The 26,915-nt window shown below is 32.8% G+C and overlaps 1 protein-coding gene across 14 annotated transcripts in view; it reads right to left on the reverse strand.

The window, feature by feature from the left end:
• The window catches only part of G2E3 (G2/M-phase specific E3 ubiquitin protein ligase), a 61,308-nt gene that overhangs the window by 11,451 nt on the left and 22,942 nt on the right, over nucleotides 1-26,915 (reverse strand). For 12 of the 14 annotated variants that reach the window (XM_016123611.2, XM_016123614.2, XM_036218161.1 and 9 more), the window contains 11 exons: nucleotides 23,027-23,124; nucleotides 20,832-20,933; nucleotides 18,136-18,260; nucleotides 17,212-17,377; nucleotides 14,406-14,512; nucleotides 13,812-13,928; nucleotides 10,785-10,909; nucleotides 10,546-10,678; nucleotides 8,176-8,483; nucleotides 6,305-6,486; nucleotides 2,890-3,062 (listed from right to left, as the gene is read on the reverse strand). In XM_016123611.2, coding sequence (XP_015979097.1) covers nucleotides 2,890-3,062; nucleotides 6,305-6,486; nucleotides 8,176-8,483; nucleotides 10,546-10,678; nucleotides 10,785-10,909; nucleotides 13,812-13,928; nucleotides 14,406-14,512; nucleotides 17,212-17,377; nucleotides 18,136-18,260; nucleotides 20,832-20,933; nucleotides 23,027-23,124 — 1,636 coding nt within the window. The remainder of the gene's footprint in view (nucleotides 1-2,889; nucleotides 3,063-6,304; nucleotides 6,487-8,175; nucleotides 8,484-10,545; nucleotides 10,679-10,784; nucleotides 10,910-13,811; nucleotides 13,929-14,405; nucleotides 14,513-17,211; nucleotides 17,378-18,135; nucleotides 18,261-20,831; nucleotides 20,934-23,026; nucleotides 23,125-26,915) is intronic. The other 2 variants (XM_036218165.1, XM_036218163.1) reach the window with 1 other exon arrangement.

The raw sequence follows: 26,915 nt of genomic DNA on the forward strand, positions 1-26,915 counted from the left end.
GATTTTTAATCTAACTTACCAGAAGGAATAGAGAGAAGTGTGTCGATTCCACGTTATCCAGAACTGTGATCATTTTTCAATGTAGAAGTATTATTTGATTCATTTTCTGCTCCCCCCCCCCCCAATTGTTTTCTCTTTTAAATCACTGTAGTAATACTTTATCTCATTCAATTTTTGTTATTTAGATACTTGAGTGCTATTCCCAATACTTGCTTTTTTGGATGGTTGTGTGTTTTGTCTTTTAAAATTCCTCTTCTCTAGCATTCCCATTAGTCTCAGGCTGTAGAAATTTTTCTACACAGCTGCAATGTATTTGCTTTTGCCTGGTACTCTACAAGCGCTATGAATCCTAAAACCAATTACTTGGTTAATTTCTTTGCTTCAGACTGGGGTGTATTCAGGATGCCAACCCAAATTTGCGGAAATTGAGGGTTTTGATTTCATATGACAGTTATGGTAATTTGGTTTTTGGTTTCCTTGTTATTTCCGACATATATAGGACTCTTTTGCTATGAGCTCATATATGATAAAAGATTGTTTTTGCTGTATGATTTTTTATCTTTTACATAGGAGAAATTATTAAGCTTTTTCTCTTGTTCTCTTCATCTTATCTGCCAAACTCCCAGTTATCATCTGATTTTAATTTAAACACCACTTATGTAGATAGGGAACCCTTTCCTGACATCTAGACTAGTCATATCTATCAACACAAAACAAAACATAAAAGAAATAAACAATGGTGAATTCTGACTTAGCAATAAGAAAAATCCATCTGTAGATACATCTTAAGGAAAAAAGTATTGTGTATACCTCGTTAAGAGATGCATTTTAAATAATTTAAAAATAACTACATCAAAATTTATACTAAATTGTATTCTGTGTATTAATCATAATTATAAATGGTAATTCTAGTCATAAGAAAATTTTATTAAAGAGTCTTATAGCTGAAGGACATTTGGCTACATTTAAAAGACTGAGTTATTTTAAAATGTAATATTAAAAATATATTGGAAATTATATCCTCTGAAACTATTTAACTTAATGGTGTCATATTTTAATTTATAAGAGTGCCATAAACATCCCAAATGTCCACCAATACGAAACTGGTTGAAAAAATGAGATATCCAGACAATGGAGTTCTGTAGAACTCTAAAACAGATTGATTATATTTACTTACTACCATGGAGTGATCTCCAGAATATATTGTTAAGTAAAAAATAATAAGTAAAAAAAAGGGTGTACGGTATCTTATCTAATAAGAGAAATGAGTACAAATATACTCATATGTTTATCTGCTATCATTTAAAAACACATTGGAAAGATAAACAATAAAAAACACTAAAATGATCTCTTCATGAGGGATAGAAGGCAGATGCAATAAGAATGAAAACTATACTTCTTTGAATACAATTTTAGCATAGACATGAGTTCTTTCAATATACTTTTATTACAGATTTGACTTTGGAACCATGCAAATATTTTACATTTTTTAAAAATCAAATTTTAATAAAAATCACGGAAACTAAAAATTAAAAAATGAAAAAAATGTAGAACCAGTCAGTAGTGTAACAACACAGAAAAAAACTATTACAAATCACTTTAAAACACAGTAATTTGACTATGTGGCTCTAGAACAAAAAAATAATTTAAACCTGTTTTTAATAATATTGTTATTGGTGATAATGTTGGTACTGTTATACTGAAACTATTGTTTATAAAGTGTGGACTAAGTCAATTGAGTAATTATTTCACAATCTAATTCTCCAGTGCCTTTGAGAACTGAGATTCTCAAAATGGGACAAAGAAAAAGTTTAAAACTTTGTAGTAGTGAATTTAAAGTGTCAGTATAAACTCATGATGTATTTTATCTTAAGATACCAAACCAAACCAAAAATCCCAGTAGTTACTAGTTTTGGTCCACTAAAAAGCCCTAGAAACAATGACCAACCTGGCAAGAATGAGCATCCCTAGCATACAGATTGTGGTTTTGAAATATCATTTCCCATCCAAAGAAACAAAGGTTCTTTAAACCAGAATGACAAAAGAGACTGAAACATGTTGTCATACCAGATAGAAAGATTGTTATTAATGACCATTAAGGGTCAACATAAAAAAAACTCAAAGAAACAACATAAAAAGGCTTATACTGGCTGGCCAAAGGTGAGACAATTTGAATTTCAGTAAAGAGAATAACTGTAACAGTTGTAAACACAATTTATTTAAATCTGTGAGTTAATGATACTGAAATTTTTTAAAAAAAGATCATTTTTGAGATAATATGATGTCTGGTAATTGCCTGAAAATAATAACAAGGGTAGGATAGATTAAGAAGACTGGCCGCAGGTTGATTAATAATTGTTAGATTTGGATGATGATTACTTGATGTACCATTCTGACTACTTTCATATTTATTTTATATTTTCCAATATTAAAAAATAGAAGAGTATGAGGATATATATGTTTTCAAACTTCTTTCAAGTGTTATTAGAACAAAAAGTTTGAAGACCAGTGTTGCAAGCTAAAGAGCAAGAATCACATTTACTCTGTTCATCAAAGCTATTTTATCCATGGGTTGACAGTTGCTCAATATATAGTTATTAAATGAATGGAGATGAAATAGTTCGCCTATGCGCTAAGAATTTTTAAAATAATTTGTATTTAGAAAAATAATTATAAATTGAGATAATAATTACTTTCCTACTTAATAAGCATCATACATTTTTGCAATTCTATATAGAATGGTCAGAACAGAAATCATCCTTAAAAGGTTAGTTTTAAAGCATCATTTTAAAATAGTATTTGTTTTTATCAACTATATTTCACATTGTAAGACAATTAATCAATTTGAACCTGTAATTTGAGAGAATATTTCACATATAAATAACTTACCTCTCAAAAGGTGCTTGTACTCTCTTAATTACATGGTAAACAAGTATGTCTTTTGCCAATATATATTTATCACTTAATGATGTTATAAGCCTTAGACATCCAATAAGTTCGAAGTAGTTATAGTATTCATTCATAACTGAGTTTAAGTCAGCTACATTTGTTGCAGTATTTATCTGTAACAAAGAAAATATACTCAGTTTCTCTTTCATTTGTGAATGATATTTACATTTCGAATGACACATTACTTTATTCTCAATTCTTGAATACACCAGAGTGGAGTGAAGGTATACCAAAAATTACTTTTCTAGAATAAATATGTGACAATCCAGTTTAATAAACATTGTATATTTCTACCTTCAAGACATCTAGAGTATAATGTCACTTCAATAAAGGAAATTATTTATAAAAAAGGCAATAATTGGCATAGAACAGTTACAAAGCACTACAGAGGCGAGATGACCTGAGATTTCATGAAAGAGAAAGAATATCAGCTGAGACTTGGTAAATACAATCAAAAGAGTATTTCCTGGAACAACATAAACAAAGAAATAACTTGGCCACTTATGTGCCAGACACTTTCATATAAGTTAGCTCTTGAACAAAGTTACAGAGGGAGAAAGATAAAGATAGGAAGCAGTCAATAGTTCATAGAATGAAAACTTCCTTGCTATTTCTTCTTTCCAAAAAACTCTTCCCCCAGAGATTCACAATTCTCTCATTCATTTCAGATCTCTGCTGAAATCTACTTCACACTCTGTCAGAGACTAATAGTTGGGTATGAACTGTCTCATCCTTTCAAACCCACCACCCTGAGTTTTAGCTGGGCACAAAGCCAAACTTTCCTTGCAGCTAGATGTGGCCATATGTGACTAAGAGCTGTCCAATGGGATGTTGAGTGAAAAATGTGCCAAATTTCCCTACACTCTATTTCTACTTTCTCCCTTAAGAGCAAGCTTCAGCCATGTAGATGAAGACACTATCCTAAGTGATTACACAACAATGAGAGGAAGGAATCCAATTCCTTGGATGAGTTGATGTATCACAACAATATCTCTAAAATAGGAGTCATTTCCGTAAAAGTCAGATAGCATTTTATACTTTGTGGGCCATATGGTATCTGTCACAACTACTCAACTCTGCCATTGTAGTGTGAAAACAGTCACAGACACATAACAAATGAGTGCAGTTATGTTCCAGTAAAACTTTAATTTACAAAAAGAGGCAGCGGTCCAGGCTTGATCTATAGCCATAATCTGCCAATCCCTATAATACAATCTAGACAACAGATTTTAGAGAGAAATAAATATCTGCCATTTTTTTGAGCCCTGGTCTTTTTGGGTCTCTTGGTTATAGCAGCTTATCCTAAGCTCTAACTTATTATACCCGAAGCATTATCTGTCTCTTTTCTTACAGTTTTATTTTTATATTTTACTACATAATAGTACAATTGGCCCTTTAACAACACGAGTTTGAACTATGCAGATCCACTTACATGCAGACTTTTTTCAGCACAGCTGGCCCTCTGCATCCATGGGTTTTGCATCAGCGATGCAAAGGGCCAACTGTACGCACTGTTCTATGCCATTTTATAAAAGAAAGTTGAGCATCCGCAGATTTTGTTATCTGTGGAAGGAGATAGGAGGTTGGGGGTGGGACTAGAACTAATCCCTGTAGATACCAAGGGACAACTATAGTTGTTTTTGGGGAATCAAAAATTATACGTAGATTTATGACTGGGCAGGGGTAGGTACCCCTAATCCCAGCGTTGTTCAAGGGTCGATTATATATTATATATTTATTTATCTTTCCTCTAAAATGTAAATTCAAGGAGCCAGGGACTTCGGTTCACAAGTATCTTCAGTGATAAAAAACAGTACTAGTACATAGTATTTGCTGACTAAATGAACAAACATTAGATAGGAGTACAGAAACAAGAATAGGTGAAGTCATGAGGAGGGTGGGATGTCTTAAATGCCATAATGAAGAGCTGGAGTTTTGTTCAATAGGCAAAGCCATGAGGATTCCTGAGGAAGAAAGCAGTGTGGTCAAAACTGTAGCTTTGAAAAAATCACCCTGAATAAGAATATTAAAATAATATCTTAATTGTTTATACCTAGACATAATTTGAGTTTAGTATAAGTGGGCATATTGGAAATAAGAAGGGAAAGTATGAAGATAAGTCACTCTTAGAGACGAATGACAGTACTGATGGGATGTGGAAGAATAAAAATGCCTTCGCCAGAATGTCTTATAAATAAGAAATCTCTTGAGAAGAAAAGGAAAATGGGGCAAAAAAAATTCTTGGGGAAAAAATTAGTTCTGTCTTAAACATGTTGGGATCAATGTGCTAGCAAGACCCAGATCCTATCTTTATATAAAAGTCTAGGGGTTAGTTAAAAAATACAGGTCTGGAAATCATTCAGAAAGGTTATCAATGAGAAGCTCTCCGAATAGTATGAGGTTTAGAATGAGGATTGTGAAGACAACACTGAAAAATACCTAAGTTTTAGGGGTAGGAAGAAGAAACATTAGAAGTTAAGAAATCCATAGAAAAGAGGAAGTAGAGAAGATAAAGTTAGGCTTAACAAGATTAAGCCTAACTTCATTGCCCAAGTGACACAATTTATAGTTTATAGCTATTTCAATCAAAAATCTGACTTCTGAGCATTTGCTTTTAACCATTAAACTAACTGCCTGAGACAATGGATAGGATAGGCTTAAGTAGGAAGGAGGGTAAAGGAAGAAAAGTTGAATGGCTTTTGTTGTCTCAATTAGTTTCCAAGTCAGGAACAAGTAGGCAATGACACTCATCTCATACAGCATTATAATACCTGATAACTAAATTGAGTTTGTACATCTAATACACGCATTACGGTACAGGGCTCAATAACTGGTAACTGTGTTTAGATGGGAACACCGAATCTCCTTATCTGTTTCTATATTGAAGCAATTCAACCTGTTTTTCCATTCACCTATCACTCATATCTCCCCGTAGGAAGAAGGGTAGATTTCCTGACTGGTAAGCTAAGTCCTTTCGTTCTTCAGATCCACCTGCCTGCAGAAAAGTGTACTTTCATCTGCTGTCTAGTAATTACAAGGAACCTGCCTTATATTGTCCTGGCAGGGTAGATAAATCCATGTAGTTCTGAGGAATGTTAAGCAAGCCATTTTGACCACAGACTGAAGTCACATTATCCAACTGGTTTGATCAACATTAAACCTGGCACTTTGATCTCTAGCTGTCTGACCTTTACATCTATCTCTTAACTGGCTATGAATTCTGCTGGTAAACAGAAATATTGACACTCCTTAACTACTGCACAGAGTATTATTTTTCTATTTTGTGTATCTATCACTTATGTGCAAATATACATAAGAATGTAGTGTACATTTAATAAACATGTACATTTCTTACCCTGATTATAATCTGTGCCACATCAAAGTCTGAAACATCATCTAAAATTGGTTCAGTATTTTCTGGTCCATAAACAAGGCAGTTAAACAATGTTTTAGAAAAGAAACCAGGTGAGGGACCACCATGAACCAGAGAAATGGCAAGCATTTTGCCAGCTTCATAGTAAAGATTCTCTTTCAGAGCTGTAAATACAGATAGGAATACATTAAATACACTTCTTTTATTATTATAAGGTAACCATCATGTATAATGAATACATATATAATAAATTAAAAATCCAAAAAAATCTAAGCATTATATAAAATGTAATAACTTAATTCATAGAAGCTATAATTATGTATAAAAGATTCATCTAAAATATACAAAAACTATTTTCCTGAATATAAATAACCTATTGTAGAAAAATATATAAATATAAAATGTAAATACTCTTTAAAAAATATAAATATCCCCCAAAAAAGTCACCTATAATCTTACCACAATAACCAGTGTACACACTTTGGCATATCTGTATATATAGAAATATGTATATAAATAGTTTGACTTCTGCTTTTTTCCCACTTACTATACTGTAAACTTTATATTATGCAAAATCATTATTCAACTGTATGAGATACAATATTATAATCAACGTCTACTTACATACTCGTGTTTATGTCTGATTATTTGATTAGTATCGATTAGGATATAGTATTTATTAGTGGTTCAAAGGATGTTGGTACATAGTGCTAAATTATGTTCCAAAATGGCACAAATTTACCATCTTACCAGATCACAGCTTTTAGTATTTTTTAAATTGTCATATAAAATGTTTTAGCTAGTTTGATTAAGTCAAAGGATACCATGTAAAATTTCCTTTATTTTTTCTAAAAATTGTTCGAAGTAACTTATTAACAATACTCGAAATAATGAAATCTCAAAAGTAACTTTATAAACTATGTATTAGTAATCACATATTACAGATGAAGAAACTGAGATCCAAAGAGGCTACATAATTAATCTAAGGATACGAAGCTACTTTAAGTCATGTGTACAAAATGAATTGAGATTTTGTAACTTAAATTCATGTACTTTCCACTGTACCAAAACTGCCTTGCGTTAACATTACTTATTATTTGTGTGGGTTTTTTTTTTTTTTTTAAAGAAAGTTTAGAATTAAACTGTGTGTACTGTATAGAGTACAAATGATCCTTGGTAGTTTCTCAATTATTTCAATGATGCCTCGGGCAACAGTGAGGAAGTTCTAGGGAACATATAGGAGGAAATTCGAATGGAATGAAATAAGTCTTCTCACTCTTTCGAATTTCCTATTACAGCAAAAGTGGTATAAAAGCTCCTAAAAAAGAATGCGAGAATTAACCAAAGTTTTTGAGATGCCTGTTTTAATTACATTAACTCCTCACCAGAAGACAGAAAAGTATCATAAACATAATTGTGTAAGAAAAATTCTTGAAAGCAAAGGTACATTAAAAAACCTGTTACACATGGACCAGAAAATGTTATAAAAATCCTAGGATGTGAAGAAACATGCCAACTGCAAATTCCAAATATCTGAACAAGAGGGCTCAATCATCCATCCCATTCGAATGAAATAAGAATATCAAATATATTTTTAAGGTTACAGTTAATTATGAAACCACATAAAGGAGGATATTACTATAAAAAAGTCAAAGATATTCTTAAAGAAAATTTTTCATTACAAAAATTTACTTTTAAAAATATCATTCCCACATCCTCTTTTCTGTGATTCTATCAGTATTTTAATAACAAAATAAATTATACATTTCAACCACAGGTATTGAATATTAATTTTAACCAGCTATCTCTTTCTTTATATATGGTATAAAACATGTACAATAATGAATAATTACCTTGAGAATTTAGGGACAAGTTCTTTGACAAGGACCCTTCAAACACTGCTGAGTTCTCAAGATGCTGCATTAAAAGACTTAGGAATTCATGCTTTGATCCAGGATGCTCTCTTCCAAAATTATCATTTTCATTAACATATGCTACTTCAATTGTGTACGAAGGATTAAACTTTTGATTTCTGAATCCATCTAAGGCACTATTCCAGATATCAGCTTTGTTGATATATAATCTTTTAGATTTTTTTATAATTTGAAATCCTAACTCTACAATTATTGTTGAAATGTCTCTTCTAAATTTGCTGCCTTGCCTATAAAACATGAATTTAAACATAGAGGTAAGTACTCTAAAGTACTTTATGTGACACAGCAGTTATACAGCCAATAAAAAAAGAATAGAAAAAAAAGATTAAAAGGAAGTTCTTCCCCATCTCCCACCCAAAAGCAGACAGTGGCTGCCCTGGAACCAAAAAGTTATTTGATAACTAAAATTCTAAATTCTTGATTCCTTTTGCCCAAGCTTCTACCAAATTAAAATCGAATGTCATAAAGATTTATGATGATGTTGATTGATGATTATCTCAAACTTGATCAATTCAGTGGATTTAGGTGTTAAGAGTCAGAAGCTCAAACATCTTTCTGGACAATGGTTACAACATATTCTTGCTTAACTGTATCTTATTTCATGCCCACTAGGTCCTTTAAAAATAGAGCAAAGGTAACCTCTGCTTACTACTATATGAGATAACTATAGTTTTAAGAGATTACACAATGTATTTTTATTATAAAGTTAATTAACAGTAGAGTTAATATTATAAATAGAATTCACAACCCTTTAAGTGGTACTTTTTAGTCCATACCAGTAATTCTAAAAGTGTGGTTCCAGACCAGCGGCAGAAGCAGCATCTGGAAACTTGTTATAAATGCAAATTTTTGAGCCCCACAGCAGATAAACAAACCAGAACCTCTGAGCCTGTGGCCCAGCAATCTATGTCTTAATAAGACCTCTGGGCGACTGTACAGATTAACTCAATTGCTACCTGCCTCAGTTTCTCCATCTGTAATTGAAATTAATGTACTCAAAGGAACCTGTTTCGGGCAATGCCATGTGTTGTCTTTCTATATCATGTATACATTTTTCCCATCCTAAGACATTACAATATGCCCCAGTGTAGGTCAGGCTTTGCTTTTTTTCTTTACACAATCCCCTATTAATTAACCCAGGTTGAAGAAAAATCGCAATTTTTTGGAAGATAATCCTTCCAAAATATACCTTCTTATAGCAAAGTTGATTCCTTGCTCCTGCTTGAAATGGGAGTGTCGAAGCTATTCTTCTAGAACCTGATGGCACATTAGAGCAGGAGCAAGGAATCAAATTTCCCTGGTGTAACATCTTTACAGACTTAAATATTAAAATTATTTAAAATTAATGTGAACATCTTTTTTGATACTAAAAATATTATAAAAATGTAACAAATTTCAGTTAATACAAGCGATATCTTAACACAGCAATTCTTCACTTTTTGAATAGTATTCCACTTCTAACTGCAAATCTAGTTATCAAATATTTTCACAAAAATTCTCTTGCTTTTCTAAGTTTTAACTTGATATTATTTTTAACAAGAAAGTACTTCCTCATGCTTAGCGACTAATTTTACTGTTGTCTATTTTTCCCTATTGGCTACAAGGCTCTACAGACTTTTTGGTAAAAACACATACACTTAAAAATCCTGAACAACTATATGACGCAGTATAAAGATGTAATTCTAGTCTCATTTAAATGGCTATGAATGATTTTAAAAGTTATTTATCTTACTATCTTCTGAAAATAGTTAGGCATTAATACGATAATACTTTTGTATGCATAACTTCCTACAGAGCTACTATTTAGACCTCTGACATTGACAAACATACAAATGATTACAAAAAGAAAAAATAAGCCTTCTATATTAAAGGATTCCTTCCTTTTAACAAAGTAACATGGTGTGCTTGTTATTTTAATTTCTGTCTTACTCCATAATGAAATAACGTTTTATGTACATTTTCCAGGTCCATGTTTTTAAAAATATCTTTAAAAGGATCTATAATAAAAAAATATATTTTACATTATGACTCAGTATACAATAAGTAAAATATATTTCATATATATTCTTTCTATTTCCAACACAAACTGATATTCTATTCTATCCTGTTTCATTTTCTTTTTAAAATGCTGATTGCATGATTTCAAGATCAAATGCTGGGTCCTGCTGTTTGAAAAACACTCTTGAAGACTACTGTAAAGATCAGCTAATATTCGAATGTATGTAGCCACCTACTGTTTAATTTTCTCAAAATAGAGTTTTATATTTTTCCCCAATTCAAAATACACACCTCAGCAGATCTTTACCCTGGGCTCCAGGTGACTGTCTGGGTAATTTAGGTGAAGACTCTTCCAACAAACAATCATTTATTGCTACATTATTAGTGCTGGGTAACGTATGTTTTTTGGATTTTTGGAAACTCCCTGCAGATTTAAAGCCCAATGTTAGTATAATAGAAATATAGGTAGAAATGTTTTATAATGTATATTTGAAAAAAGAACGTTTTTATTCAAAATTACAAAATATTACCTGAATTGTAGAGAATACCTCTACATTCCAAACACTCCCAATTTTGTTCCCATGATCGGAGTGAGGAACAGGCTAAATGTGTTCCACTAGAACCACAACACTGACAGCGCTTTATTTCCCATTTGCTGAGGACATAAAGAGAAGCAAATGTTAACATTTTGATATTAGTCAAATTCCAAACACTAACACGATAATGGGCCTCACTGCCTCTCACAACCAACGCTTTACTGAAGGAGGAAAAATAGATTATCTGCTTTGATACTGCATTATTTTTTCTTAAACATTTTTCCTATTTCATTATTTATGTTTATAACTGCCTCCTCTAAATATTCTCTTACTTAAAATACCTAAACTAAATATCAACATGTACATGTACATATACAAAGAATATACACATCGGAATATGATTAAAGGGAAAAATTTTTTTCTTTTATGTTTGCAGATGACTATGCTCATAGGAAGACTGCTGAACCAGTGTGTATGATATGGAAGAAGCGTTCAGTAAATTATCTTATCTTTATCTTTCCTATCCAAAGTGAGGAGTTATTTTCTACAATGAGCTTGCTTAAACATCTCAGGTATTATGCAGCTCAAAGAATCCGGACTCACAACTTGGCCCATATTTATGTTCTCTCTCATCTATTCTCCACCCGCTCCCCACCCCACTGTATTGTGTGATGTGTGCCAGTTCGCATTCATATTTTTTGTATGGGTACAGGTGGGAGTTTTTGTGTAGGGCCTCCTTTTTGGTTATAGTACACCTTTTCTGTATAAAAATGGATATGCTCCCTGAGTATGTAGATGAGAGGTAATTGGATACCCCCCTCTTTTGGTAGGCATGGGTGAATCTCCCTCTGTGTGATATGAATGTGTAGGTATGTATCCTGTATGTTCCTCCTCCACACTTTCCCATATAGTTCTGCCAATTGATGATGAAGAGAAAGAACAATGACAGCTAACATGAGTACTTGTTATATACTAGGCTCAGTTCTCACTCTTTACTTGAAAAGTTTAATCCTCCTAATTTTAGAAGAAGGGAAAATGCTGTTACCTTCATTTTAAAGAAGAGGAAACCAAGACATAGAGAGGTAAATAACTTGCCCAATCAAGTTCACTCTGCTATTAAAACTCAGAGTGAGGCTTCAGACTCATACTCCTAACCATTACACTATGTTGCCTTTCAGCAAAATGGGTTCCTATCACTAGAATGAGAAAAGTGAGATTACAAAGAAAGCATGTAGATAGAAGGAATCTGGGCCCCAGGAGGAAAAGCAAAAATAGCAATCTTAAGTAGCTGCCAGAAAAAAAGGGAGTTTGGTAGCTACTGACTGGATAACCAGTGGTATATAAAAAAATATAAATATATTAATTAAAATAACTTAAAATGAATTTAGAATATATCGATAGTAAGGAATATATTGCTTCTTAGAACTCTAAAGTGCTTTACTGTTTACATTTTCTCATCCTTGTCTCAGCAGAACCCTTGAAAGGGTTACCATAATTGTTTACAAATGAATATTCAGAGTCACCAGATCAAGTAACCTAAAGGCACATTTCTTGACATCTTCAATGAGATCTCAGCTCTTAAAGAATTTTTAGCCTAATGACAAATTTAAATAATGTCAATTGTATTGTAATAAGCAAAGCTACAGAAAAACTTAGCATAGAATGGAGAATCAGGAGTGGTAAGAGCTACTTAGGGGAAACTTTCCAAAGCTAGCACGACCTCAGGGCTGAGTCTTCCCAAGTAAGTAGCAGCTCAGCCAGCCAAATCACCTTCCAGGAGAAACAAGGCTTCCAGTATTCTGCTCTACACTTTAAGTTTCACCTTGCCATGTTCAAGTAAGATTGTACAACATGGATAAAAATTTAATAAAATTTCCTACATAAATTTTGACAAAACTGGCTTTGTTGCTTTTTATTCTACATCTTAAAAATAAGCTACTCTTGATTTCTAGTATCTAACACAGTATAGTATACACAGAAAATACAAAATGATTAAGATTAGAGCCAATATCTACTGATGTTACAAAGATGTAATCAATAAATTTCAAATGCCAAATACTTTTTATAGTGATCCAAAAGAAATGCTGTCAATCTTGTTAAAACTAACCTCTAGAACAGCACCATCCAATAGAAATACAATGCAAATCACATATGTAATTTAAACTTTTCTAGTAACCAAATTTAAGGGTAAAAGAAACAGGTGAAATAAATCTGAATATTTCCAAAATATTACCATTTTATTCAACATGTAATCAATAAAAAACTATTAAGTTATTTTAAGTATTTTTTTTTCTTGCTGTTATGGGCTGAATTGTCTCCCCAAAATTCCTATGTTGAAGTCCTAACACCCAGTACCTCATAATGTGACTGTATTTGGAGACAGGGCCTCTAAAGAGATAATTAAGACAAAAGAGAGCATATGGGTGGACCCTAATCCAATATGACTAGTATCTTTATAAAAGGAGATGAGGGCATAGACAGAGGGATAATCACGTGAGGACATAGCTAGAAGGGAGCCATGTGCAGGCAAAGAAGAGGCATCAGAAGAAATCAACCTGCTAATACCTTTATCTTGCACATTTAGCCTCTGGGATTATGAGATGACAAATTTCTATTTTGTAAGCCACCCAGTTTGTGGTATTTTGTTATTGCAGCCCTAGCGAACTAAGACACATACCAAGTCTTCACTATGTACTTTACACTTGCAACACAACACCTTCAATTGGAAAAAGCTACATTTCAAGTGTTCAATAGTCACATGTGCCAAGTGCCTACCATTTAGGACAATGTAGCTCTAGAAAATAGAGCCTCATGAAAATACACCACAGAAATAAGTTGCAATTATGTTGAGTAAAATAATTCTCTGTAAATAGATATAAATATACATTTAGTAAATATACCTCATCTCAAGTTAAAACTTCAAGTATCTTAATAGCAAACTACATTACACTAATTAGAAACCTGCTTACTAAGCAGAAGGTTTAAATAAGAACACAAGCACAAGTGAACTTCTTGATATACCTATTAGGCGCATTATAGTCTCGTCCTTCTTTGCAACGACATCTCCGCACATCACAATGCTCATAGTGCTGCAGAAGCTCTTGATAAGCATTTTCCTCTAATTCCCAAGATGCATCTCTGTAAATGAAGATATAAAATACTCTTTGACCTAAAATGTTACACAAAAGGATTGGTAATGAACCTAAAAATAACTTTTCACATACTAGAAATGAGGATAAAATTTGTTTTTTTAGGGTTTATCATTCAAAATGTAAATACACTAGTGCCATTTTATCCTATACTTAGTCTCACAGTGAATTTTCAAATGCTAAATCAAAAATTCAGCAGAAATTTTATAAAACCTATTTTTTTATTAACATTTCACTTCTAATTTTTTTTTATTTCAAGTTCAGTAGTATTATTTGTGGATTCCTCATCTTTAAGTACTAAGAATATCCTTCTCATACATTTTAAATCACATCTTGAGTCTTTTAAATAATTTATACATACATTTTGAAGCCTATTATATCCGTATATAAATCAATTAACATTGTACACGACTGAGGTGTTCCTACATTAAAATATCTTTTTTTCAAAAGGCTACATGTTACTCACTTTTCAGGAATATGAATTCCCATTCTCAACATCTCTTTCTGAAATATGTCACTATTATTGCATATTGTACATCTAAAGAAAAACACTCCTGCATTTATTGCTTGAACCTATAGTGAAAAATAGGAAATATATTATTAACAATTTAACAGGTATTAGGTTATGAACTTTATAGCTAACAGATCATGTGCTATTTTTACTTAATATATTATGAAAACTTATTTTCTATGCTTTTGGCTCTCAAACTTTGATCAACTAAATTATCCCAATGCTAAAATTTGGGGATCTTTTTTCCCGATGGTTAAAAAAAAAATAAGCCAATGAACTGACGGTTATTTGCTTTGCATCTATGTATTTAGCCATATATTCCTCTCAAACTTTGGTATCTAATATCATTTCTGTTCCCAAATATTGTGTTGTCCATCACTCTCTGTGAATAAAACAGTAAGAATCTTGAGTTATTTCATGCAGGAAGGATGTTTAAATAACTGTTACATAAAGAGCATCCTTGGTTATGTTTTTAATTCAGTCTGTTAGTTTTCTTTCTGAGAGGGGAGAAGTATAAAACATATCTCACTCTTTAGCAAATACAAATACAGAAGCAACAGGCAGAGGGGATGCAGGAGACAGAAAACTATAAGCCTACTAGAAAGAATAGCCAATCCCCAGAAAAAACCTAGTAGCACACATTTATTTAACAAATATTTAACCCCGATTACATAGGTGCCAAACACTGCTATGTACCAAAAATAGAAATATAAAATGACTTGGATTTTACTTCGAGGAATTGAAGTATATAATTATAATAGTGTTTTTTTTGTTGGTTTGTTTTTGTTTTTGTTTTTTAAGTATATGCATAGAAGAGATGTAGAAGTACCTAAGTCTATATAAGAGCTTGACAAAAATGCCACAGGGATGGTTATGTCAAAGCTAAGTTTGAAAGAAGGTATAGGGATCTGCCAAGAAAAGAGGGCATTACAAAAACTGAAAATAGCATATATCAAGTCACACTGGTAAGAGCAAGCACATGTTATTAGGGAACTAATTAATAATATACTTAGGGATTACAGGCTGGCCATACTTAACCAAGTAATGAGGCTAAACAGGTAAACCAAAGCCAGTAATAAGAATAATAAAAAGATCAGGCATGCAGGAGAAAGACCAGTTAGTAAGCTCCTGTAAAAGTCTAGTTTTTTTTTCTTTTTGAAAGTACATTAAGATAAATCACAGAGAAAGCAGAGAATACCAACAAAAAAGGATATACAAAAATATCTGTTGGACTTGATTGTCTTGGGGAATGATTTGTAGATGATGAAGAAGTGAACAAAGAAAATCCAGATTCAAACAATTAGCAAGTAACGTGTGCGTGCATGCACACGCATGCACACAAATAAACACACGCACAGCAATTGGTAAGAAAGTAATAAGCTACTGAAATCTCTGAAATTAAAGGGTCTTTGAGCAACTGTACACAGATGTCACTATCTTAGTAAAATATAGGATATAACACAAGGAAGTTAAGAATCTAGTATGAAGGGAAATACATTGGATATATGGAAGATACCAAGAAAACCAGAGCAATGACTGAGAAATCTAAACTGAACAGGAATAGTGACAATTCTCTACATATCCAGAGCAAAAAGCTATCATCGATTTTTTTTTATATTAACTTATCATATTTTCTCCTCACAAAATTTCAATGTATATAGCATTTGTAGTGCTCGAAAATAATGAAATTTACTTAACCCTATAAAATTCTTTCTATTGCATAGGTTTGTTCTCACTTTGACTCTTTTATACTTATTAATAAAGTTTAGAAATTTAGAAAAATTATTCGAGTATTGTTTTAGCTATATAAATAGGGTAGGTTCCATTTATTATTGCAGTTAAGACTCTAGTACCAGAGTGGGAAAATCACTGGAACTCCTCTAGAGAACCTGGCTCAAGAATTGGTTCTAATTAAGTAACAATTGCTTATTAATATTTATATGATTGACAGGTATCCATGTGGCTGTATTTTTAAATTATATTTGTATAAAGTAGACCTACGTTTTTGTTAGAAATACTATTTCTACTTTTTAATGACAGAATTGGAAACTTGGTTACTTTCCGAGTGTTCATAAAAACCCTATGAATACTAGGTCAAATCTGAGAACCTCTCTCTGATTCATTACTAACACATAAATGAGGCAAATCTTATTCATCTTGAAAAATAACATACTGTTGTAAAATTAACAAGATGATACATTTGACAGCAATTACACTCATTCAAATACAAACCCTTAATTAAAATAAATTACTTTTTAAAGATTCTCATATAATGTGAACGTCTTTCTCAATAGGTAAAGATAACACTTGATGTTTATGAACTGCACTCTCTGGATTCTTTTACGAACACTTCTTTGTTAGAATCAACAGAATTTCTAATATTTACCCAACAAAAACAGGCTCCATTCTGCCACTTTAGTTAAATGATCATTTCGCATATCTTGGTTTTCTAAGCTTAAATATGTAAATAAACTTGGGAATTAAAATGTGTTTTATTCATTGTGAAATACAAACAAATTCCTTGGGTAAAAAACAAAGTTTTTAAAGTGTACAAACATTAAAAAGTAGTATCTAAAGTATTTATTAAAATATTAATTGTACACTTCGATAGGGTGAATTTTACATGTAAAATGTGCTTCATAAAGCTGTTTAAAAAAGTTACAATTAATAAGAGCTAAAACACACGTTAATTCTTTCCAATTTTAAATTCAAAACAGCAATCAACCAATTTTATATCAGAAAGGCTTATACAACATCTTACCTGCAAACAGTCTCTATGAAACCAAGCATTCTTACAACAAGGACTTCGTAATATGCTATAAGTTGGAATAGGCTCAATAAATTCCAAGCAAATGGTGCATGGTAAGGAGTCTCTATAATTATTAGGTGTAACTATCTGAACAGGTCGATGGTTCCAACAAAATGACCTAAAAATGTAAATTATTTAAAACCAACATTTAATAAATTACAAATCACCACTAGGCTAGCATTATAATTCACATTTATAATAGAAAATTTGTTCATATCTTTCTAATAACTGACCTACAATAGACTGGAACTTTAGCACTATAAATCAGTTTCATAATCTATGACCAAGGCAAACCGAAATTTCAAAATGTGAACCTTTTGGTGGTAAGACTTACCTCACAGAATTTCAGTAACTAATATGCTGAAAATCCTATGTAATATTGTTAGCAAGAGAATATATTTCTGTTGTATTCAAAATGCACAAAATTAAAAAAAGGAACTTTAAGTTTTAAATATTTAATCATATAACAAATACCAAAATTCATAAAATGTTGATGTTTAAAGGTGGACTCAGTAAGTAATATTTTCGGGGGCATCCCATAGCATAATATTTATTTTTTGCAATCCACCTAATTTATATGCCTTCGATTTATTCGATGAGAAATACAAATGGCCCCGTGAAAGAAATTTATACAATTAAATCTAAAGAGTGATATAAAAATCTAGAATTATGTAAGGTGGAATTTTTCACTGAATATGAATAAATTAACAGTTCTATATTATATTCCAGAGCTGAAAGCTGAAGTTGAATATGCTCATTTCTGACACAGCAATTTTCAAGACTCTGTAGATAAAATGACTCCATAAAGGAAGTTATATCCATTATCTACTTTTCTTTAACAGTCATCTTTCACATTCAACAGTTCATTTAACTTACGCAAAATTGCCAGTGAATTGGAAAATACATTCTCTCTGAAGTCCACATGGAAAATGATAACTTCGTTTACATCGAGGTGCAACACATCCAATTGAAGCACCAGTTTTCTTGCAAACACAGCATTTCTAGAAGAAAATATGAAAACATGGGCTATAACATACAAAATTTGAGTACTATAACATGACTTGGGTATAAATGAATATTTTTTGAGGGGAGTCTGAAAATTATTTTCATCATATTATAGCTGTGAGGATGGCATGTTAAATAAATTCCCTGAAAAAAACTGTTCTATCCAGAAACAATCTAAAAGACACTACAGATTCACTCCTATAACAATTTCTGACATAGGAAACATCTGTAACGTAACATATAAATGAGAAAGAAAAGCTTCAATTCCTTCCTAGTTGCTAAAATATTCTAAACTGAAGAGTTTATAAATATAATGGCTATACATGAAAGTCTCATTCAAATTTCAATTGAAAACACATTAGGAAATATTGACCAAGGAGGACAGCAAAACAACACTAAAAATCAACCTGATCATTCTATCCTAACCAAATGAAAAAGTGTTAGATACCTATAGCAGGTTAAAAAGATGATGTTCAAGTCCTAATTCCTGGTATCTATATGAATGTGACCTTTTTTGGAAACAGGGTCTTTGTAGATGTAAGTAAATGAAAGATCTTGAGATTATACTAGATTTAGAGTGGTCTCTAAATCAAATGACTGACACCCTTGTCAGTGAAAGGAGAGGGAGATTTAAGACACAGACACACAGAAAGGAAGGCCACATGAAGATGGAAGCAGAGACTGAAGTTATGCTGTCACAAACGAAGGAATGCAAAGGTTGCCAGCAGCCACCAGAAGGTAGAAGAGCAGAAGCATAGAACGGATCTTCCCTAAGAGCTTCCAGAAAGAGTCATTCTTCTAATAGCTTGATTTGGAACTTCTGGTGTCTAGAATTGTGAGAGAATAAATTTGTTTTAAGCAACCCAACCTGTGGTAATTTATTATGACAGCCCTGGGGAACAAATACAATACCACAGCCACTAACTAAAGTACAACAGTGGTATAGAAATGGAAAGGCTATCAGATGGGTCAATCGTTATTAAAATACAGAGCAGTACCTACAACATTCTGGAACCCTTGAATGGTCATTATAATGGTCACTGATGAAGAGATTATAGAGTTTTACTGCTGACTCCTCAAGTACCACCAGGTCATAGGAGAATAACTTGCCAATTTGAGGTTTCCCAGTAAACTGATGTACAGAATTCCAGTCTAAGATCACAAATGAAGACACCTCTTCAAGATTAAGATGGTCTCAAAGATTCACAATATAGTATATTCAAGAGTGAATTCAGATTTTTTTTTAAAAAATAGGTATTTCTAAACCATAAAGAGACCATTAGAGGCCATCTTTCACCACAAGTTCACTACCATCAGGAGGCTGAAGACTTTTGATACTAATACTCTCACGAGGCCCTTAAGATAAATAAATGCCACTGGTAACCTTTCTCCCAAGGTTTTTCCTTGTCCTCTAGAGCAGCGATCTCCAACCTTTTTGGCCCCAACAACCCATGCTCCTATAAGAATCTAATGCCTGATGATCTGAGGTGGAGCTGAGGCGGTGTTGCTAGTGCTGGGGAGCAGCTGCAAATACAGATGAAGCTTCACTCGCTGGCCTGCTGCTCACCTCCTGCTGTGAGGCCCAGTTCCTAACAGGCCAGGGGGACCAGGCCTCAGGATTGGGGATCCCTGCTCTAGAACCTCTTCTCTACCATCAAGTCCTCTATATCCTCAACATCTTAAAAAATTGCCTCCATTTCTTCACCTCAACTAAAATGAAAGCCTCTACATGCTTCCCTTATAGAATTTCTTGAATGAAACTGCTTATTTCCCCATCCTCCTTAATTACCAGACCTGCCAAAGGGTGGGAGTGGGATATTGAAAGGGGAAGGAAGGGGGTACAAATAGAACATTATTTTAATTCTCTGTGCAGACTGTAGAACACTACTTTATCTTCACACTTATCTTTTTTATTCTCTCACTTTCATTATTTCTCCTCAGACTACATTGAGACCTACAGTCCTTTCCTTACATGTAATCTACTAGCTATCACACAGAAGATTCACAAATTATAACTGAATGAATGAGGACTTAAAGTTTAGAATACTGAACAGAAGGCACTGAACACACGCACAGAATATCACAGAAGGACCACAAGAGGTGTGGCAATCATAAATTACAGGTCCGCAGAGTTGTGTAATTTCTACCTAAACCCATCATCCCGACTCAAGCAACTGAGGTATAAGAATAAAAAATGAATGGTTGACTCAGGATTGAAGTTTGAAGAATAGCAGACTGGCAATATGTTCATAGTTCAGATGGTAAGAGTGGGTGAAATGATGGGTAGGTTGGCATAAGATAAGGAAATGAAATCCAGTATTGTCACAAATATTATACTGGTGGTGATGGTGGTGGGCGGGGGACGGGGTGGGGAGGGGGTTAAGCTCTCTTTCATTTGCAAAAATAGAAATATTCTGCTAAAATTCACCACATATGACAAAAATAAGCACTAGAACCTAAAATCAAAGTCTTTCTTACTAATTTTTAGGAGAGAAACGAATAGAGAAGACTTCCCGAGTATTGACTATTTATGGTATTTATTGTAATGAGTAAAATAATTTACTTACCAGTTTAGAAGCTCTATTCACTTCTTTCCTGATGTCTTCTATTAGAAAACCATAAACTCCTTCTTCTTCTTTACCTCTTTGCCAAATTCCACTTGACATCAACTATGAATACATTCTCAATTAGAAAATAAACTCTAATAAACTAGTTTGGAATAAAATATTTCAATATCTATAACATCCCAATAAAAATATACATAAAACAAGTCAAATTTCACGAACTTCTTACCTACAATAGATACTTTTCATGGTCAAAGTAAGAAGTTACTCATATTCTTTGATTTGGAAGACACTGTATATTAACAGTTCATATAATCAAACTGATTTCTAAAGTATTTCAGGAAATAACAGAAAAAGGAAGGAAGGAAAACAAAAACCACCTATGATTAAGTTTTACAGGAAAAAAGTAAATACTGAAATGTGCAAATGTAATAATAGGAAATACTATGGAAATAATTCAGATTATCAGTTGTTATTTCAGGCTAACTTTAAATCTAGCTGGATTCTGAATCATGAAGGCATATTTACAAGGAAACCTATTGAAATGTAGTTTACAAAAATGGTTGAATTTTTAAAAATCATTTACAAATGATTTTTTAACTTTAGTTAAAATATGTTAAGGGAGCATGAATCAAGAAAAAGAATGAGACTGTGAATAAGAAATCCTGGCTTGCAAACCAGGTTCTATGTTCAACTTTCTGAAACCCTAGTCAAGTAATTTGATGTCTCTGACCTTAAACACACACACAAAAAACACTGGACTAGATTAGATTATCTCTAAGTCTCTTTTCTCTCTAACATTCCATTGCCATTTGTTAACATTATCAAACTTTCCTGTTCACAACAAAATAGAATTTTATAAGTGTTGAGCCTAGGGCCAGTATGTTTTCAAATCAGTTCACTAAGAAAATAAGACAGATTATATAAGAAAAATTTAGATATGATCCACTTAAATATATTAAATAATTCAAAAATGTCAAATTCGTGATTAAAGAGGCTTATTTTAACCAATACACTATATCCTAAAGAAAACCAAAAGTGATACACATTACTTGAGAATTAATTACAAAAACACAACCCACTAATAAAATAGCTCTCCTAATTCTAATATGTAAAAAGTAAAATAAACTCTTAGAAAAATGCAAAAGTTTTCTTGCATAATGCAAAATATAATAGACTCCACTTATAAGCAGATTTGGTATGCCATCTTCATGTTCCTTTAAGTCTTGGTACAAAGTAATTAAGTTCCTAGACCAGTCTACAAGTCTATTTAACCCACAGGGTACCTGAGATACAAAACTGTAGTCTTAAGAGAACTACCAAAGAATATGTTAGATGTTTTCTTAAGGAAGCATCTAATGAGTTTCAACATGAATATTGTTGTGAGTATAAAAATATGTCCACAAATTTGTTGATATACCTTCCTTTAAGAGGTGGCGCCTAATTCCCAACCCCTTGAGTGTGGGCTAGACTTAATGATTCTCTTCTAACGAATAGCATAAAGCAAAAGTGACAGTGGTATATGACTGTGAACACTAGGTCATATGATTCCCTCTTGGTGTACCTCTCTTTTTCACTTGCTCTGGAAGAAGTCAAATGCCATGCTGTAAACAGCCCCTATGGAGGCACCCAGGAAGTAAGAACTTTAGACACAGATTCAGTGAGGTAAGAAATGAAGAAAAGAGAGAACAAACGAGAGACGAATTCTCAGTATAAAATCACTTTTTCTTTCTTCTGAGTGACCCATAAGTTAACCTATTTCCTTTTCTACAAATAGTCATTACTTTAGTCAGAACTTTTCTTTCCAGGTTCTCTGTGAAATAAAACACTTTTCTTCTACTCCCTGAACCTTCAAACAAGTCTTTTCTAAGCTTTATCATTAAATGCACAATGAAAACAAGAAAGGGGTAAAAAGAACAACTCTTCCTTAGAGACTAAGCCATTTTCTCCCTTTTTCACTTAGGCCCTAAAAGGTTAGACAAAAATAAACAGGTAATGATGACAGGTCTTTATAAGTACCAAGTAATTTCAGAATCTTAGTATTTGATAAGTGAAAAATCTTACTTTTATATACAGGTGAAATAAGATTCAGAGAAGTTAAATGACTTATCCAATTCTCAGAAACCCTTCATTAGGATCTAATTATATTCTTTATAAGAACATCAAACTTCTAGAATTTAATTATAAATGATACTCACCAAACAATAGTAATGTACAGTGAGATTCCATTTCTCATTAGTTTTCTTTTCTCCATATTTATTAGGACAGTCATCATTTTTTCGACAGAAAACACAAGCTAACAGTAAAAAAAGTAAATAGATATAAAAATATTTTTTAATTTTTCAAAACCCCCCCCCATGAAATTGACGAGTCTCTCAATTGATGTGTTTAATTCTTTCTGAGTGAGTAAATCACATTATATTGTTATCGGCAAGTTAAAATTTCTAACATCTACTTTTAAAACATAATGTAACTATTTTTTTCATTGATCTTTGATGATGAATTCCAGTATATAGTTAAAATGGCAGCCTGCAGGGTAACATCATTGAAAATAATGGATTAGGAAACTCCAAAATGCTATTAAAGCAATGATTAAGCTGCCAAAATTGGTAAGAACAAATTTTTCAGAAACTAAAATCTAAATTAAAAACTTGCAACAACTGGGAAATGCTTAATAAAGAAACAAGTTGCTAAATTTTGATGAAATCTCTATGGCATTTTAACTTACCCAACTACTGTCCCCCACTCTCCAGTTGGGCAATGGCCTTAGGTAACATGGCCCATGTTGCTGGTGAGAATTGTCCAGGAGGAGGTGTCACATGGACCTTGTTCTCAAAGAAATGTGACTGTGTGTTTTATCTGTAGTAGCTCTCTGAGGTTTGGGCTCCAATGCTTGTCTTTTTTTTTCTTGTTTTCAATTAGAGTTTACATTCAATATTATATTATATTGAAGGGATACAGCAGAGTGGTTTGATACTTATGTAATTTATGAAGTGATTCTCCCTGATAAGTCTAGTACCCCCACCTGGCACCATACATAGTCATTACAATAATATTGACTATATTCCCCTGCTGCTGTGCTTTACATCCCTGTGAGCTTACCCTTGCTTTTCCTGCCTCAGAATTTTCTCAGGACTGAAGCCTGACCATTTGTCAAAAGTATTTAAGGCAAACATACTAGCTACAGAATTTTAAATCAAAGAATAACAGACAGGGCAAGCAGGTAACAGACTAAAAAGCCTAAGAGAGAAGCTGGGAAAATGGGATACACAGAGAAACAAGAGCTTTGAACAGCTCCTGACTGTATCAGGGGGAATCTAGAAGAACACACACATGCTTAGGGCTGGATGTATGTTCAGGAAAGACCACAGAAACCCTATGCTTTTCTCTGGCTGATCTTTAGGCTCATGAAAATCTGTATAGAAAAAGAAAGACCTTAAATCAATAAATTTTAACCTTAAAGAACTGCGGGGCGGTGGAGGGGGGGAGGCGGGGAGGGAAGGGCAAACTAAACCCAGAACTAGTAGAAGGAGATAATAAAGATTAGAGCAGAAATAAATGAAATAGAGAATAGAAAATAGAAAAAATTAATAATAAAACAAAGCTAGTTCTTTGAAAATGTCAACAGAACTTTAGACTGTCCTAGGAAAAAAGGCAAATCTTTAGACTGACCTAGAAAAAAAAGAGAGAAGACTCAAAACTTATGACAATGCTACAGAAATCAAAACAGTGTGGTACTGGCATAAGAACAGACATATATATCAATGGAAAAGAAGAGTCCAGAAATAAACCCACAAATCTAAGGTCAATTAAGTTTGAACAAGGATGCCAAGACAATTCAATGAGGAAAGAATAGTCTCTTCAACAAATAGTTGCTGGAACAACTAGATAGCCACATGTGAGATAATAAAATTAAACCTCTACCTCACACCACATACAAAAATTAACTCAAAACAGATCGAAGACCTAACTGTAAGCCAAAACTAGAAAACTCTTCTTAGAAGAAAATGTAGGAGTAAATCTTCATAACTTTGAATTTGGCAATTGTGTTTAGATAAAAGGAAAAGTAGTAAAAGAAAAAATAGATATTGGACTTCATCACGGTTTAAAACTTTTGTACATCAAAAGACACTATCAAGAGAGTGAAAAGACAATCTACAGAATGGGAGAATATATTTAGAAATCATATGCCTATTAAGGGTCTAGTTTCCAGAAAGTATAATAATGTCTCATAACTCAACAGCAAAAATATAAAAAGTAGACATTTCTCCAAAAAATAGTCAATAAATAGTCAACAAGCACACTGAAAGTTATCAGGGAAATGCAAATCAAAACCACAAGTAGGTATCACTCCATACCCACAAGGATGGCTATAATCAAAATACATTAACATTTATAGTAACAAATAACGGATAATAACAAATGTTTGCAAGGCTATGGAGAAATAGTAACCCTTATACACTGTTGGTAGAAATGTAAAATGATACAGCTATTTTGGAACATAGTCTGGCAGTTCCTCAAAAAGTTAAACAGTTAACATGAGACACAACAATTTTACTCCTGGATATATATGCTAAAGAAACAAAAACAGATATTCAAACAAATACTTAGTACATTAATGTTCAGGGCATAACAAACTAAATGTCCATCAATAGATAAATGGATAAACAATGGATCAATCTTTTCTATCGAATGATATCTAATAGCACTGAAAAACGAAGTACTGATACATGCAACAACATGGATGAGCCTAGAAACATTATGCTAAGTGAAAGAAGCCAAGCACAAAAGGTCATATGCATGATTCTGTTTATATAACAGATTACATTATCTTGAATAGGGAAATCCACAGATATAGACAAAAAGCAGACTGGTGGTTTTAAGGGGCTGAGGACAGGGGAAATGGGAAGTGACTACCTAACAGGTACAGAATTTCCTAGGGGGGGGGGCGGGGGGTGATGAAAATGTTTTGAAACTAGACAGTGGTGATGGTTGCACAACACTGTGAATGTACTACTTTACCATCAAATTGTACACTTCAAAATAGTTAAAATAATAAATGCTATGTGCATTTTACCATAATAATAATAATAACTTTAAAAGGCAAATTGTAGAGTCAGGGAGATGTGAGTTAAGACTCAGTTCTACATTCTCATTGTGTAACCTTAGATAGGTCATATAAATACTTTATGGTTCTGTTTTGTCATCTTAAATATGAGGACAACAGAACTTACTTCAAACTATGCCAGAATGAGGATTAAATGAGATAATATATAGTAATATAATAAAATGGATGTGGAACATAGAACTGAATGTGTTAGTATTATAATTATCAATCTTTTCTATCGAATGATATCTAATAGCACTGAAAAATTTTCAAATAACATACTAACAATGAAAAAAAGCACTAGCTAAAGAGAAAAGATTGAAGACCTCAAGTCAGTAGATCAATATAAGATGGGAGCTTGAATCTCTAAATATCTGCCCCATCTCCCTAACCAATCCATGCTGGTCTGTAATATGAGTAAGTGTTCAACCACTAAGACTTCAAGGTTTACCTATTATAGCAGCTAGTCTTATTTAACTTAACTATTAATTAATCATGTAATCAAGAATGGATATTAGGCATTAAAAAAGATACCATATGTTTATTAACAGGCTATTCACAAAATAGGTTCCAGGACTGGAAACAAATAGCATGGACTAATACTTAATATTGTGAAATATCACTTCAACATTTGCCCTCCTCACTCTAGTTTAATGAGATAAGGCATAACTGAAAGCCCCTTGCCCCATTTTTTAAAAGATTTAAGCTCCCCTGCCTTCCCCATACAAAGTAACTGACCACCATTAATTCCAGCAGATTGCCATTTGTATATTGGACATCTTAGACTAGCAGTTCCCACTTTAACTCCTTCATCCCCAGTGGCTATAACTTTCAGTTATAAGTGTGCATACAGCTATCAAGAGAAAGAGGAAAACAAACAATTCTGACTACAGAAGAGGAGTCCTCATGATACATGTTTGGATGGAGCTGCATCTGCTATATACTGTGAGCCTGTGGCTTTTCATTTGTTCACCCTCCTC

Source organism: Rousettus aegyptiacus, unplaced genomic scaffold, assembly GCF_014176215.1.
Source record: "Rousettus aegyptiacus isolate mRouAeg1 unplaced genomic scaffold, mRouAeg1.p scaffold_m13_p_3, whole genome shotgun sequence".
Lineage (NCBI taxonomy): Eukaryota > Metazoa > Chordata > Mammalia > Chiroptera > Pteropodidae > Rousettus > Rousettus aegyptiacus.